At 30.8% G+C, this 18,787-nt stretch overlaps 1 protein-coding gene across 8 annotated transcripts in view; it reads right to left on the bottom strand.

Annotated features, from left to right (window-relative positions):
* Positions 1-14,210: 14,210 nt before the first annotated feature.
* The window catches only part of LOC143248448 (UDP-N-acetylglucosamine transporter-like), a 62,856-nt gene continuing 58,279 nt past the window's right edge, over positions 14,211-18,787 (bottom strand). For 6 of the 8 annotated variants that reach the window (XM_076496815.1, XM_076496816.1, XM_076496814.1 and 3 more), the window contains exon 8: positions 14,211-15,836. In XM_076496815.1, the coding sequence (XP_076352930.1) occupies positions 15,746-15,836 (91 nt within the window). In that variant the 3' untranslated portion in view covers positions 14,211-15,745. Of the gene's footprint in view, positions 15,868-17,566; positions 17,854-18,787 lie in introns of those variants that run through there. The other 2 variants (XM_076496818.1, XM_076496819.1) reach the window with 2 other exon arrangements.

Raw genomic sequence — 18,787 nt, 5'->3', positions numbered from 1 at the left:
TACAGTGTCGTGATATAAAGGATGTTTTAGTGTACATATTAGTTTATACAAGACAATTATTACAGTGTCGTGATATAAAGGACAATTTAGTGTAGATGTTAATTAGTTTATACTAGACAATTTTTACAGTGTCTTGATATAAAGGACAATTTAGTGTAGATGTTAATTAGTTTATACTAGACAATTTTTACAGTGTCTTGATATAAAGGACAATTTAGTGTAGATGTTAATTAGTTTATACTAGACAATTTTTACAGTGTCGTGATATAAAGGACAATTTAGTGTAGATGTTAATTAGTTTATACTAGACAATTTTTACAGTGTCGTGATATGAAGGACGTTTTAGTGTAGATGTTAATTAGTTTATACTAGACAATTTTTACAGTGTCGTGATATAAAGGATGTTTTAGTGTAGATGTTAATTAGTTTATACTAGACAATTTTTACAGTATCTTGATATAAAGGATGTTTTAGTGCAGATGTTAATTAGTTTATACTAGACAATTTTTACAGTGTCATGATATAAAGGACAATTTAGTGTAGATGTCAATTAGTTTATACTAGACAATTTTTACAGTGTCTTGATATAAAGGACAATTTAGTGTAGATGTTAATTAGTTTATACTAGACAATTTTTACAGTGTCTTGATATAAAGGACAATTTAGTGTAGATGTTAATTAGTTTATACTAGACAATTTTTACAGTGTCTTGATATAAAGGACAATTTAGTGTAGATGTTAATTAGTTTATACTAGACAATTTTTTACAGTGTCTTGATATAAAGGACAATTTAGTGTAGATGTTAATTAGTTTATACTAGACAATTTTTACAGTGTCTTGATATAAAGGACAATTTAGTGTAGATGTTAATTAGTTTACACTAGACAATTTTTACAGTGTCGTGATATAAAGGATGTTTTAGTGTAGATGTTAATTAGTTTACACTAGACAATTTTTACAGTGTCGTGATATAAAGGAGGTTTTAGTGTAGATGTTAATTAGTTTATACTAGACAATTTTTAGTGTCTTAATATAAAGGAGGTTTTAGTGTAGATGTTAATTAGTTTATACTAGACAATTTTTACAGTGTCTTGATATAAAGGATGTTTTAGTGCAGATGTTAATTAGTTTATACTAGACAATTTTTACAATATCTTGATATAAAGGATGTTTTAGTGTAGATGTTAATTAGTTTATACTAGACAATTTTTACAGTGTCTTGATATAAAGGAGGTTTTAGTGTAGATGTTAATTAGTTTACACTAGACAATTTTTACAGTGTCTTGATATAAAGGAGGTTTTTGTGTAGATGTTAATTAGTTTACACTACACAATTTTTACAGTGTCTTGATATAAAGGAGGTTTTAGTGTAGATGTTAATTAGTTTATACTAGACAATTTTTACAGTGTCTTGATATAAAGGATGTTTTAGTGTAGATGTTAATTAGTTTATACTAGACAATTTTTACAGTGTCTTGATATAAAGGATGTTTTAGTGTAGATGTTAATTAGTTTATACTAGACAATTTTTAGTGTCTTGATATAAAGGATGTTTTAGTGTAGATGTTAATTAGTTTACACTAGACAATTTTTACAGTGTCTTGATATAAAGGATGTTTTAGTGTAGATGTGAATTAGTTTATACTAGACAATTTTTAGTGTCTTGATATAAAGGAGGTTTTAGTGTAGATGTGAATTAGTTTATACTAGACAATTTTTACAGTGTCTTGATATAAAGGATGTTTTAGTGCAGATGTTAATTAGTTTACACTAGACAATTTTTACAGTATCTTGATATAAAGGATGTTTTAGTGTAGATGTTAATTAGTTTACACTAGACAATTTTTACAGTGTCTTGATATAAAGGAGGTTTTAGTGTAGATGTTAATTAGTTTATACTAGACAATTTTTACAGTGTCGTGATATAAAGGATGTTTTAGTGTAGATGTTAATTAGTTTATACTAGACAATTTTTACAGTGTCTTGATATAAAGGATGTTTTAGTGTAGATGTTAATTAGTTTATACTAGACAATTTTTACAGTGTCTTGATATAAAGGATGTTTTAGTGTAGATGTTAATTAGTTTATACTAGACAATTTTTACAGTGTCTTGATATAAAGGACAATTTAGTGTAATGTTAATTAGTTTATACTAGACAATTTTTACAGTGTCTTGATATAAAGGAGGTTTTAGTGTAGATGTTAATTAGTTTATACTAGACAATTTTTACAGTGTCTTGATATAAAGGAGGTTTTAGTGTAGATGTTAATTAGTTTATACCAGACAATTTTTACAGTGTCTTGATATAAAGGACAATTTAGTGTAGATGTTAATTAGTTTATACTAGACAATTTTTACAGTGTCTTGATATAAAGGAGGTTTTAGTGTAGATGTTAATTAGTTTATACTAGACAATTTTTACAGGGTCTTGATATAAAGGATGTTTTAGTGCAGATGTTAATTAGTTTACACTACACAATTTTTAGTGTCTTGATATAAAGGATGTTTTAGTGCAGATGTTAATTAGTTTATACTAGACAATTTTTACAGTGTCTTGATATAAAGGAGGTTTTAGTGTAGATGTTAATTAGTTTATACTAGACAATTTTTACAGTGTCTTGATATAAAGGATGTTTTAGTGCAGATGTTAATTAGTTTATACTAGACAATTTTTACAGGGTCTTGATATAAAGGATGTTTTAGTGCAGATGTTAATTAGTTTACACTACACAATTTTTAGTGTCTTGATATAAAGGAGGTTTTAGTGTAGATGTTAATTAGTTTATACTAGACAATTTTACAGTGTCTTGATATAAAGGAGGTTTTAGTGTAGATGTTAATTAGTTTATACTAGACAATTTTACAGGGTCTTGATATAAAGGATGTTTTAGTGCAGATGTTAATTAGTTTACACTACACAATTTTTGGTGTCTTGATATAAAGGAGGTTTTAGTGTAGATGTTAATTAGTTTATACTAGACAATTTTACAGTGTCTTGATATAAAGGAGGTTTTAGTGTAGATGTTAATTAGTTTATACTAGACAATTTTTACAGTGTCTTGATATAAAGGATGTTTTAGTGCAGATGTTAATTAGTTTATACTAGACAATTTTTACAGGGTCTTGATATAAAGGATGTTTTAGTGCAGATGTTAATTAGTTTACACTACACAATTTTTAGTGTCTTGATATAAAGGAGGTTTTAGTGTAGATGTTAATTAGTTTATACTAGACAATTTTTACAGTGTCTTGATATAAAGGATGTTTTAGTGCAGATGTTAATTAGTTTACACTACACAATTTTTAGTGTCTTGATATAAAGGAGGTTTTAGTGTAGATGTTAATTAGTTTATACTAGACAATTTTACAGGGTCTTGATATAAAGGATGTTTTAGTGCAGATGTTAATTAGTTTACACTACACAATTTTTAGTGTCTTGATATAAAGGATGTTTTAGTGCAGATGTTAATTAGTTTACACTACACAATTTTTAGTGTCTTGATATAAAGGAGGTTTTAGTGTAGATGTTAATTAGTTTATACTAGACAATTTTTACAGTGTCTTGATATAAAGGAGGTTTTAGTGTAGATGTTAATTAGTTTATACTAGACAATTTTTACAGGGTCTTGATATAAAGGATGTTTTAGTGCAGATGTTAATTAGTTTACACTACACAATTTTTAGTGTCTTGATATAAAGGAGGTTTTAGTGTAGATGTTAATTAGTTTATACTAGACAATTTTTACAGTGTCTTGATATAAAGGATGTTTTAGTGCAGATGTTAATTAGTTTACACTACACAATTTTTAGTGTCTTGATATAAAGGAGGTTTTAGTGTAGATGTTAATTAGTTTATACTAGACAATTTTTACAGGGTCTTGATATAAGGATGTTTTAGTGCAGATGTTAATTAGTTTACACTACACAATTTTTTAGTGTCTTGATATAAAGGAGGTTTTAGTGTAGATGTTAATTAGTTTATACTAGACAATTTTTACAGTGTCTTGATATAAAGGAGGTTTTAGTGTAGATGTTAATTAGTTTATACTAGACAATTTTTACAGTGTCTTGATATAAAGGATGTTTTAGTGCAGATGTTAATTAGTTTACACTACACAATTTTTACAGGGTCTTGATATAAAGGATATTTTAGTGTAGATATTAGTTTACAGTAGATAATTTTTACAGTATCGTCATATCAAGAACATTTTAATGCAGATATCACTAATTAATTTATACTAGAGAATTTTTTAATACAATGTGATAAAAAGGACATTTTCGTGTAGATATTAATTAGTTTATACTGGATAGTTTTTTTACAGTGTTGTGATATAAAGGAGGTTTTAGTGCAAATATTGAGTTCATTTTGTAAATGAATATATTATGAGTTAGTTTTCTATTATAAGAATTAAAAGCAGACAGTTTTTAGAAGTTGTGTTTTTGTAACTCATTGATGTAGAATATATAGTAATGAAGATATAAATGTTTAATATGAGCAGGAAACAGCAGACATAAGACCATAGCATATGAGATTGAAGTCATAACCAAGGAAACGTTTGGTGTGAAGTTAACTGCCGTAGAAGTGATAGGTATAATGTTTAATATGCTATAGTGGGACTAACAGAAAAAAAATTATTCCATCAAAGTGTGGTTCTAAAATAATTGAATAAGCAGGTGTCCATTTTGACAAGAGTAGTATATGACTACAGTAACTCACAACAATTGTAATGATTATATACAGAATATTAGTGCAATAGAAATAGGGAAAGGTAGTTTGGCTTGTCAATTGAAATAAAGTAATTGAATAGACCTCAGGGATATCAAACACTATATGGTTTTTTTTTTTGTCAAAAGTCCACTATGTTCTGTGTAATGTAAATAATTTGTTGTTCATACATTCAACTAATTCCAAAATATACACTGTAGAGAGCATTCGATTCTTTTGCTTTTGAACTTAGTACTAACAAACTGCTATAGAAGAATCATAAGCCCAGCAACAACACTATTTATACTAAAAGTAGTACAAGTATAAACGTATAATTGATAACTGGTGAACACAACCTTTTTAACATCTGATACAGAGCATTCATCACCAGAGCTGTGAAGTTTGGGACTGGAAATAAAAAGTTGAAGCTTGTTGTCCAACTTAGGACTCTTGAAGTGAGAGTAAATACACCAGTGGATAGAAAAAAACATGTGGAAAGTATCTGATTTATGTGGGTTAGTCTTTTCACAACCAGGATGACAAGGCTCTAGTTTTCAATCAACAATCCAAATGTGATGATCATGGACCCAGCAGAGAAAGCATGGAACAAAGAAAATAGAGCTGTCTGAATGGATCATTACCATTTGTACAAACAGATGACAAAGAAACTGATGATGGCCAAGCCCAAGATGTTAGTGTTGGCTATAAACTTACTACGAATCCACTCAAGGATTAGGAATGCATCATCCATAGAATATTGGAACTGTAGGCCTAAAGAATTAATTATCTTTACAAAAGACATAAAAAGATACAGAACAGTAACCACTCAAAGAGAAGGTCATTGAAGTGAGATTCACACTGTAATGAAACCAAAAGAAGCATTGAACAGGCAGAGAGTTCAGAATGTGGAGATGTGTCTTTGAAAGATCAATCTTGGTCATTCCCATTTTAGAAGAGAGAAACCAACTCAAATGAAGAAAACTATCCATCTTGATGGGATGACCAAGGCTGGTTATGTATTATATATCTATTGCAGATTGCTAATCTCTCATCATGTGAATAAAACTAAAGAGTATTACTGACGACCCAATTAATGGTATTCATGATATGAAGAGAGGAGTGAAAAACAACAAAAAGCTTCAGAGAGAAAATCTTTCATGTTACTCAATGGTTTTTAATAAAGGGAGACAACATCCAACAGTTTTGAGTCAAGAGATGGTTCTAGAAATATTTTGCTTCAAAGTTTCCTAAATTTCAAAGGTTAAAGGTTGACTTACCTGATCCTAATGAGGAAGAGCCCAAACCAAAAATAGATGAAGGAAACATGTGGTTAAGCTTATCTATACAACAGTATATGTTCTCCAAGAGGTTGGGAATCCTAAATCGAAGATTAGAAAAGAACCAACAACTTGTGACAGTAATATCACTAGAGTTAGATAATCAGATGGTTTCCCAGTAACGTTTGATACTAAACATTTTTGATTTAGTGATACAAAGTCACAAATTTATACTACAGTATCAAATATGGAAAAAAACTGGCCTACACATCACTGTGACTAATGACAAATTTAATAAAAACATTTGGAATATGCATAATTTCTTTAAAAAATAAAAACTGGATTTTCCTGCAGTATGAAATTCCCTGTAACTGGAAACTGTGAACATAATGTACAGTGAGGTCCTAAACTGCATCATCTGAAGTATTAATTTACCAAAACTAGGTATTTTAGTACTTGATAAATCCTGTATTTTTAGGGTTAAGGTACAGAAGTGAATTAATGCACTTTTATGTATTTAAGATTCTGACCATTATAAAAACATAAGCATTGCACCAGGAAATGCAACTAACCCATCTTTAATGGACCTGGAGCAGTTCTTGTAAAAACATGTTACAGCATTAAAAAAGTTATTCTCCCAACAGTTTTACAGCTATGAACTTTCCACCTTCACCACCACCACACACACTATCTTGATCACAAACTTCTTTATGAAACACACTACGTTTTCATTCGCTGATTTCAATATACAAAAACTAATGAATTTTGAATAATGCACTGTAATAAAAATCTTTAATTTGCCTTTAATGCAAATTAATATTTGCTATCGACTATAATTCTATTAATTTTGTTATTCATGTCACTAACAATTTAAGTCATCAATGTAGTATAGAACAGTTCTTGTTGATGAGTGTTGGAAGATGTCAGAAATAAGATAGCTGAGGTTTGTTCTGGTTTGTCAATAGTATATGTAGGCCTTTGTTGACAAAACTGGATGGTTATTATTGAAACAAGTTTACTGGATTAATAATTATTTTCATATTTTTAAAGATACTGCAGACTGAAATATGTACCACAATTTCGCAATTTGAAAGAAGAAATCAACCATGGTGGGCAGAGCACAATAACTCATTATAAAATAGTGCAAAAGTAATTAATTCATAATGTAAAGACACATCTGAGAAAAAGAATGAGGTTGTGTTAAAATGCGAGTACTTATTGGGTTAGCTACACGTGAAACATGTTGTACTCATGTTGGCGAAAGGCTGTACTCTAATGATGATCAACTCCCAGAACAGCACATGTTAATTAACAGATGTAACTTTGAGAATTTCATTCAAGATTTAATGCACATCTAACATTCATTTTCACTAGTAGTGCAAGCTAATAGCTGTCAGTTCTGTGGATAGAGCAGCATTTCTGAACATCCTGTTAAGAGTGTGAACTGTGTATCTTCACCAATTTGTCTATAAATAATAAATTATTACAAAATGTTAACTCTTATTTACTTTTTAAGTTCCCTTCATATTACAATAAACACACCTGTATTTAAACCCTCAATATTTTCATACCTATTATATAAAGGACATTTATGTTCTCAAAATTGTCTCCATAATAATAAAAGGGTGTGTGTGTGACTGCCATAACTTCAAGAGGAAAGAACCTGAAATTTTGCTCCCATACAAAATAGACCTTGAGGGTGTGCACCTGGGTATTATTAACTCTCCACTTGTATGCATATCCTTTTAATGAGGCAAGTTAGCAAAAAAAACAAAAAATAAGTGGGTCCTTATATTATGAAAAGAAAAAATACTTATTATCATCAATGTATAGTAGATCAAAAATGACAAGGAAAATACTACCACCCAATAGTATACCCTGTACTATATCATTTAGATTAACAATTCCTAGCCCTCCAGTGGCAAAGCAGCATGTCTGTGGACTTGCAACACCAGAAATCTGATTTCAGTATCCATGGTGGGCAGAGCACAGATAGCTCTTCAATGTAGCTTGTGCTCAACTTTAAACAAACGATTTCTAATATATAAAAAAGCCAGTGCATTTTGGTAAGAATATGTTTCATGTCATGTTGCCTAGCAACAAAAGTATAACCGAATATTGTTATTAGTCTGTGTATTGAAAGGATAAAATGAACAAAACTGTTTTTTTGTTACCTTAGTTCATTGGAAGTTGAATATTTTATTAAAAATGTTTATGATCAGAAATGATTTAAGTTTAAATTGGATCGATATGTTTTACTTTTGGAAAAGTTTTATGCAGTTGGCTCTCGGCAAGGTCATGGCACTCAGCTTTTATTTAGGCTAATTTACTAATTTTGTTAAATCTTACAAACATTCATTACACTAACAAGGCTTTACAGCTCCCTTTAACATCTGTAATAAAATTAGAAAATAATCATGCAGGAGAGTGCTGGGAAAAATTGAAAATATATATTCTAGACTACTTTAAAAGAACACTGGAAGGTAAATTAAACATGAAACATCAAAAGTTTAGTAATCTTCATATCAGTACAACATAAACTCAGTAGAAGTACTTGAGTTCAGCAAATAGCTAATGTTTTGTGTGTCCCTCCCTCTGGTTTTAATAACTGTAAACAGTCTTTCAAGCATTGGTGCAACATATTTAATTTTACTCCAAATACCTCTAATACACTCCCATAAAGTTTTGTTGGAAGTAACTTTTAATTTGTCAAGTTTTTGATCTAAGAAATCCCAGATCTACTCAAATGGGATAAAACATGGGCTCTGTGGGAACCACTGCATTATTTAAATTACTACAGTAACTTATTACCTAAGTAAATTTGTATGAGATTTGATGTCATTACCTTCTTTCCTCTTGACAGTAAAATTCCTTGTTATTAATACACAAACCATTGGGTATACCATGATCAGTCAGTATCTGATGGTATTCTTGCTAGTTAGTTATTCTGTTATCTAAGTAGAAAAACACTCCCAAACCATTACACTGCCTACTCCATTCTTCATGGTAGGTGCTATGAGGTAAGTATTTTTCATCTTTCTTCCACCAGATGTACAACCTATGCTTCAAACCAAATATTTCAAACTTGGTCTCATCTGTTCATAACACCCTTTTCCAGTCATCAACAGTATTTGTACTTTTTAGGAAATTTTAGTCTCTTGACAATTTTTGAAGATGAAAGCGAATATTTTTTAACTGCTATGCAACCAAATATTTGGTTATTGTTAAGTCTTCTTGATACAATAGATTTGAATAATTTTCTGTTATTTGGTACATGGTTGTTTATTTCATACTTGAGATCAGTACCAGTCTTCCTTCTGTCCTAAAGGTTGCATAAACAAACATATTTAGCATCAGTATCATTGAGTTCATGTGTTCTAACTCCTCCTTTCCCATTTTCAAATTTACGTGTCATGGTCTCACAAACTAGGGTTCACTTGACAGGGTTTGGCAAGCATTTCAAGTATGCAGCAATTTTTCAGAAAGTCCAACCAGCATAATGAAAAGCTCTAAGTGAACATTATGCTTTACTGACAATTCCCTACCCTTTTCTTGACCATGACATGACAATGAAACTTAATACATAGTGTACAACACTGTTTTTATCAAGTGTTATTAAATTAATTTCTTATAGCATATATCAGTACCATATTCTAGCTTCTTTCTACATAGTTAAGACACTGCATGGGGTACCGTGGCATTTATTTCAGACCATATATTTGATCAGTATGTCCATTCAACTGCAACCCTTATCACATATTCTTGGTACAAGTGTATGGTAATTCTAAAGAATGATACGTATTCTCACCCTAACCCATTCAGTTGTCAACATAGACAGAGAAACATTACCATAATGTTGAAATTTACATTCTGTAATGGCATGGTATAATTAGCCCCATAAAATGGAAAGAATACCAAAATATTCTCTTGTATACAGTACTGTACATCCACTTACTAATTCTCTTGTATACAGTACTGTACATCCACTTACTAATTCTCTTGTATACAGCACTGTACATCCACTTACTAATTCTCTTGTATACAGCACTGTACATCCACTTACTAATTCTCTTGTATACAGCACTGTACATCCACTTACTAATTCTCTTGTATACAGCACTGTACATCCACTTACTAATTCTCTTGTATACAGCACTGTACATCCACTTACTAATTCTCTTGTATACAGCACTGTACATCCACTTACTAATTCTCTTGTATACAGCACTGTACGTCCACTTACTAATTCTCTTGTATACAGCACTGTACATCCACTTACTAATTCTCTTGTATACAGCACTGTACATCCATTTACTATTCTCTTGTGTGTACAGCACTGTACATCCACTTACTAATTCTCTTGTATACAGCACTGTACATCCACTTACTAATTCTCTTGTATACAGCACTGTACATCCACTTACTAATTCTCTTGTATACAGTACTGTACATCCACTTACTAATTCTCTTGTATACAGCACTGTACATCCACTTACTAATTCTCTTGTATACAGCACTGTACATCCACTTACTAATTCTCTTGTATACAGCACTGTACATCCACTTACTAATTCTCTTGTATACAGCACTGTACATCCACTTACTAATTCTCTTGTATACAGCACTGTACATCCACTTACTAATTCTCTTGTATACAGCACTGTACATCCACTTACTAATTCTCTTGTATACAGCACTGTACATCCACTTACTAATTCTCTTGTATACAGCACTGTACATCCATTTACTAATTCTCTTGTATACAGCACTGTACATCCACTTACTAATTCTCTTGTATACAGTACTGTACATCCACTTACTAACTCGATTGAAGCCGGATGCTTTGGCTAATTATTTATAAAACAAAATTTAATACAAGGTAATGACAATAGTTCTCAGACTACTTCAAATGTCATTAAAACAAAAACATGCCACACCAACATAAACAATGATATCTTTCTCACTCAAGAACCAAGTGAAATTCTTTTTAACAAAATGTCAGTAATAATTGTAACTTTAAATTAAGAGCTAAACAAGATATAGTATATTAAAAGTATAAAAACTGAAACTAAACTCCAGTAGCCATGAAGAAAATAAACTCTATCTAATTACATTATTACCTAGGCCCATCGTGGCCAGGAAGTTAAGGCCCTAGACTCATAATCTGAGGGTCGCAGGTTCAAATCCCCGTCACACCAAACAGCTCATCCTTTCAGCTGTGGGGGCATTATAAGTTATGGTCAATTCCATTATTTGTTGGTAAAAGAGTTGGCAATGGGTGATCATGTTTAGCTGCTTTCCCTCTAATCTAACACTGCTGAACTGGAGATGGCTAGCTTTGTGTGAAATTTAAAATAAACCAAGAATGGAGTCAACAGACAGGATGGGGGGTTTTAGTAAGGCACAAGACAAGCAAGTTACTTAAAAGCTCTGAATGGTACAGGAAACTTTTATGCAAGGCTCTATGGACCTCAACTTAGACTGAGATATCTTGGATTACCTAGGAGATACAGCACAAACTAATCTCCAACAAAAAAGGAACTAAACTACAAAAGACAAACTCAGACTTCACCTTGTCAGCAAAGGTCACTATATTTAACGCAATGTTGGCTACTACAAAAGATAGCAATGACATGACGTCTAAGGAACAAGCTCATATATACACGTGTTTAATATAGTATGAATTATTCAAACTTCAACAACTAGCCCTAATATACTTATATTTAATATAGTATGAATTATTCAAACTTCAACAACTAGCCCTAATATACTTATATTTAATATAGTATGAATTATTCAAACTTCAACAACTAGCCCTAATATACTTATATTTAATATAGTATGAATTGTTGAAACTTCAACAGTTAGCCCTAATATACATGTATTTAATATAGTATGAATTGTTCAAACTTCAACAGTTAGCCCTAATATACATGTATTTAATATAGTATGAATTGTTCAAACTTCAACAGTTAGCCCTAATATACATGTATTTAATATAGTATGAATTGTTCAAACTTCAACAGTTAGCCCTAATATACATGTATTTAATATAGTATGAATTGTTCAAACTTCAACAGTTAGCCCTAATATACATGTATTTAATATAGTATGAATTGTTCAAACTCCAACTAGTTAGATATTTCAGTTTCTACATTTATAAATAACACAGCAGAATCTACAGATCCTTTGAAACCCAGAAAACAAATAATTTATAGACCATAATTGCACAGAAAATCTTTATTTTAAAATATACTTGACTATAAAAACAAATTTACATGAATGAAGAAATAATATCTTCATAAAACACCAACATTCAAACAAATATTCAAATAGACAATTTCGTTTTTAACTTACAACTTAACTCACTCTCAAAATGGTTTTGCACTATTTTATTATGTAAATGAACTTTACAAATAAGTAGTAAGCACTACATTAAATATTTGGTGCACAGTAGCTACACTTCACCATACAATATATCATAGTGAATATTAGTGCAACAAGGTCTGAAAATAATGTCAAAGAATTTGATACATGGAATAAAACATCTGTAAAAGATAAGTACAGCTGGAGTATCACAATTAAGCAATGGAATGTAAAGAAGTGCAGCACATTATGACAGATATAAAGTTATTATATAATGTTTCCCTTGATCCTGAAACACTATCAGAATATAAGGTGAGCACTTTTGACACTAATTATTAAAATGAATGATGTTGTGTTTAAATAAAACTTAAAGATGTGTTTCTATTTGTGACCACTGTCTACTTGATAATGCTCTCAAGTTAGTATCTATTTGTGACCACTGTCTACTTGATAATGCTCTCAAGTTAGCAAGTTCAAAAATTTAGTTTCAGCAGTTGAAGTGTAAACAGGTTATTACACTTTAAAATAACCATTTATTAGCTGATTTAGTAGTGTTCTCGCATGTGAGATCTTGCAATTTTATATTTGGTTCAGAATGATGTCCTGACCATTCAACAGTGAATGGCACCCACTGTAGATTTATAGTTGGAGGAACATGTCACAGTTCTTTCCAAAGTAGGATATAGATAAAACACGTTAAATAAGTTATGGCAAGAGGAAATACCACTCAGAGAAGGAAGTGTTTAGTATTCCCTACAAAAGTTGGAAAAATTCCAGAGCAGTGCATTTAAAACAACATAAATATAAGTACTTACATCCTAGAGCAACACTCTCATCCATAAAATGAATGCCACTGTTACTAAACAGGATGATTCAACTCATAGAGCCATTAAAAGAAGCTAGATATATCTCTTGGCAATGCCAACAAGATACTAAACGTATGTTTGAAGTTTTTCCATCAGAATGTTGACCAAAAAACTGGTACCACAGACAGCCCATCTGACCAATTGTCTGTCAAGTCCAGCAGTACAGCTCCAATTAACTTTGATTTGCTTAAGCATATTATTTGTAAGAAAAAAAAAAGTGCAACTAATGTTGTTAGCCTGTGGAATGTTTTCAAACACATACAGTTTAAGACTGACCTCTCCTTCACAAAACTTTTGTAGGAACTGCAGGTAACACAATAAATAATAATGGAAAGTGTTGCAAAGGTTAAAATACACCTGAAAATAATTAACTCTGTAATACATCTTTTTATTAGCTTATACTTGTTAACTTTAACAAGTTTGTATTTGATTCACATAAATAATTTTTTATGAATAATCTTAACTTACTTCAACATCAATTTACACTTTCTAGTGATTATACCCTAGTTATTTTACAATAAATTATTTAGAATATACTTATGCAAACCTTCACTGATCACTTATAATCATTAAATGTTTTCTATTACAAAGTTTCATTCTTGTACTTAGGTATGGTGTACAAAGAAAAACATGGTTCTATCAAACCCATTTTAATAAAGATTCACACATTTTTTAACTTCTTCCATCTCTACTAAAATAGCAACAGTTACTTTGTACAGTGTCACATTTTGTCAAAAATGATCTTACTTCACTTCTATATTAACAAAAAATGTTTAAAAGTAATAAATATTAAATATGACAATTATTCACCAAAAATTCCAAATCTTCAAAACTCCTGTGTTACCACATTATTACTTTATGTACACAACATATGTAATGCCAATTCTGTATAGTTTATGTACACACCATGTCCAATACCAATCCTGTATGGATTATGTACACACCATGTCCAATACCAATCCTGTATAGTTTCTGTACACAACTGCCCACAATACGCCCAATACCAATCCTGTATAGTTTCTGTATACACAACGCCCAATACCAATCCTGTATAGTTTATGTATACACAATGCCCAATACCAATTCTGTATAGTTTATGTATACACAATGCCCAATACCAATCCTGTATAGTTTATGTATACACCACGTCCAATACCAATCCTGCATAGTTACTTCAATATAGTTTTTTACACACCATGTCTAATACTAATCCTGTACAGTTACTTCAGTATAGTTTATAAACACACCACGTCCAATACCAATCCTGTATAGTTACTTCAGTATAGTTTATAAACACACCATGTCTAATACTAATCCTGTATAGTTACTTCAGTATAGTTTATAAACACACCATGTCTAATACTAATCCTGTATAGTTACTTCAGTATAGTTTATAAACACACCATGTCTAATACTAATCCTGTATAGTTACTTCAGTATAGTTTATAAACACACCATGTCTAATACTAATCCTGTATAGTTACTTCAGGATAATTTATGTACACACCATGTCCAATGAAGAGAGGTGTATTATTATAGGTAAGACCATATTAAATCCTACATCTGTTCTGACACCTGTTTGAGCATGTTAAACAGCAGTATGTTTTTCACAAGAATCCCATGATGGCGTGCTTACTATCTGAGGACATTCTGGAGAATATAAACATCTCACACATAGTTTAACCACATTTATATCTGATGATTAAGAGAAAGTAGGCCAGTTCATTTTCTTTCAACCAAAGATAAACTAATAAATTATCAAAGTTATATCTGAATAAATGTTTTTCAACATTCTTTTATAAAGTTGCTGAAAATAAAACTAACAAAAACCAAACTATTAGATAAGGCACAGAGTTAGTTAAGAATTAATTTTAAGTTTGGAAAAAATTGAGTGAAAAAGAGTTAATATTAGTTTTGTCACCATCATGTTTAGTTTATAATAAGTAACCTGTTAATAAAAAAGCTTTATGTTATTATTAATAGTTCCCCTCTGTTTCTCTAGAATAATGACAAAAGGTAATAATTTTTCATACAGATAAATTTAATGCAAAATCTATTTTCTTTGCTGGATTATATTAAATATAGTAATTGTTATAAATCAGCTACTTAATTATGGTGATTATAAATCAACTACTTAATTATGGTGATTAGCACATTACTGACTTCTTCACACAATATTCTGAACATGCCCATAACAGTCTTCATATATAAAAGACATGCAAATTATAAATAGTACACATCCAATAAATATGTTATTAAACACTATAAAGAAAACCTTTCATCAAGTTATTTCTTGAGAAACAAAATACTTCTAGGTTTTCAAAAACAATGGATTTTGAAGTAGATTACATTACAGGATTTTTTACCACTCAAAATTACAGATGACCTATTTAAGTTATGTAACATCTATAGTATAACACTTAGAATGACATCAAAATGTGTCTGATACTTCCATGTGTACTTGATATTTTATACATAAATAAAGATTAATCATCCACATATAGCATTTGAATCTAAAACTTTGAAAATTATTCAAGTTTCAGTTGTTGTGAACGTTTTCCAGAATATCCATACAAAATCGTGGCCATGATGACAACAAAAGTACCGGAAAGGAAATGGCTATGGAAATGAGATCAAAGAATATTTGAAACTAAAAAGAGATCAGGAAAATTCCTTTAGTTTCCATACAATAATTGAGCAATAAAAGTATTACAATATTTAGTTTAACCTCACTAGCTTTATCCTTTTCGTAATGGGTCAGGGTTCAAAGGCCATGACCTTGTATTCAAAATTCTATTGAACTACTATTTTATGAATTTATGTCACCAAGTTTGAAATCAAATTGTAGATTATAATTCAAACTTTAATATTATATGTGAGTAAATTTCTTAAATTAAAAGTAAATATTGAAAGAACACATTTAAATATAGATTTTAGTGAGTCATGGGATGTTGAATACAGCACGGTTTAAAATTAGATGTCTGCGATGTTAAAATACTAAGTCTGTAGTTCTGTACAAATTAAGAACTCAAATTACTAATATTGCCAAGCTAGAATATAAAATAAAAACCTCGTATCTCTTTATTTCGTGAGATATGGCTTAGGTACTGAATCAAACATGGTGGTCCCATTCAACTCTTCTCAGTTCTTAAAACATGAATGAACAATCAATCAACAACTTAGAATGTCTCCAGAGTGGTTTCTTTCAGCCATTTTGATCAGTAAAAATACTACCACATTCTTTCAATCCAAGATTTCAAAGTGGTAGGTTGTGTCTTCAGTCTGCTCAAAGTTTCATATTTTTTAAAGTCTAAAAACATCTGAGTTACAAAACTTAATAAATTATACTGAAATTCTATGGTATCAGTGTAGTTATTTATGATGTTCTGGTTATTCAAATGTATACAAAAAACGTTTTTGATATCCTCCACATGCAAAATTTTAAAAGGCTTAGCAACCTATGTCCAGCAGCAACTGAGTTCAAAGGTTGTAGTAAAAAAACATAATTGTTTGCTTTACTTCTTGATTTATTTATTTCTAAATAGTAATAATCAATATATATATATGTGTAATAATTGAAATGTGACTGTTTATTACAAAATACTGGTCCACTAAAACACAGCCATGATGAGGAAGACTAAAGGTAATTTATATAATACTGAATAATGTAACATGACTGCATGTGCACCTCAACAATGCAAGCTATCATGAGGGCTGTTCAAAAAATAGGCGGACTGACGTCATAAAACAAAATGTACTTTATTTAGAAGTTACAGGTCTGGGACCCCTTCAAAGTACTCTCCTCCCCAACGCACACACTTATCCCAACGGTGTTTCCACTTGTTGAAACAGTCCTGGTATGCTTCTTTTGTAATGTCCTCCAGCTCCTTCGTCGCATTTGCCTTAATCTCGGGAATCGTCTCAAATCTTCTTCCTTTCAAGGGTCTTTTGAGTTTAGGGAACAAGAAAAAATTGCAAGGAGCAAGGTCAGGTGAGTAGGGGGAGGTGGGGAAGAACAGTGATCGAGTGTTTGGCCAAAAACTCACGAGTTCTGAGGCACAAATTTCGCAGCAACGCAGTGCATCTTCAATTTTTCGGTCAAAATCTCGTAACAAGATCCAACTGATATCCCACACTCTCCAGTAAGCTCCTGACAGTCAGGCGTCGATTTGCCCGCACCAGGGTATTGATTTTGTCGACGTATGGGTCGTCAGTTGATGTGGAAGGACGTCCAGGACGCTCATCATCTTCAATGGACTGTCGACCATCCTTAAAACATTCATGCCACTTGAAACATGCCGTACGCTTCATAGCAACATCCCCGTAAGCCGTGTTAAGCATAGCAAAAGTTTCAGTCACAGATTTTCCAAGTTTAACACAAAATTTCACAGCAAGTCGTTACTCCTTCAGGTCATTCATTCTCAAATCCGCCAAACGAAAAAATCGCACCTCACTTAAAACCGCGTAGCTAATACACAAATGAAGATATCTGCAATTGGAAAATGGCGTCGTAATCAGGTGATTTGTGCAAACCTAGCGACACCAAGCGGATTCCTCTGGAACCAACTGGAGCCGCGCAATTCAAACAGTCCGCGTATTTTTTGAACAGATCTCGTATAATGTTAGCTAGGCATAACTGGAAGGTTAAAATAATAATAAATGTATAACATTATAAGAATTAAGCTACTTAGACTAAACGTTTGTATTTTAATGTTATAATATGTAGTTATTCTAGCATGAGAAAAGCATAATTTATATTTATTTCTTGATTCTTTTATCACAGTTACAAGGTTGGTCAAATGACAGACCCCACAGAGTATAGAAAATAAAATATAGTCTTACTGAAAACTAACATTTGAAATGTATTTCGAAGGTTTCAGAGATTATTCAAATATTATTTGAGATTTTTGAGAGGGAGAATTTTTTTTAAATAACATCATTGTTCACTCGCACTAATAAATAAAACTCAATTTTCACAAACAAATCCTTAGTAAAAATACTTCATTAAAAAATCTGATTTTTTATAAACAAAGTAATTGTAATATTTATTAAAAGTCTAACAAACTTTATGAGTATGCACACGCTGTATCAAATATTATGGGATAAATACTTAACATGTGCAAATGTGTAGACAAACTCATGTATTGTATACCAAGCCTGTTGTGAAAGAATTAATTGAAATGTATTGTTGTTTGTTACTTGGTGAATCGAAACTGTTTCATACACTGTTTTAATAGCAAATAGAATTAAGCATAAAAATATTTTTATTAATTCTGTTAAAGAAGCTACACAAACTGTTTCAAGTTTTTTCTTTCATTGCAGCAGAAAATTAAAAAAACTAACTTTTGGTACAATTAATTACCATAAGAAAACACAAAGATAAATTGCAATGCTTTTATAATGCTTGATTTAATAACATAAAACACAAGTTTCTCTGTGGAACAGATAACATCATACTCAGTTTTAAGATGTCACTTGCTAAGTTATAAATTATTACATATAAGCATTCACGTTGCTAAGACCTGCAACAGAAATATCTAACTTGTTATCTAATGTAAAATAACATACAA

The sequence above is a fragment of the Tachypleus tridentatus genome, chromosome 4 (assembly GCF_004210375.1).
Source record: "Tachypleus tridentatus isolate NWPU-2018 chromosome 4, ASM421037v1, whole genome shotgun sequence".
NCBI lineage: Eukaryota > Metazoa > Arthropoda > Merostomata > Xiphosura > Limulidae > Tachypleus > Tachypleus tridentatus.
The sequence above is the reverse complement of the archived record's forward strand: the minus strand, read 5'-3'. Positions and strand labels throughout refer to the sequence as shown.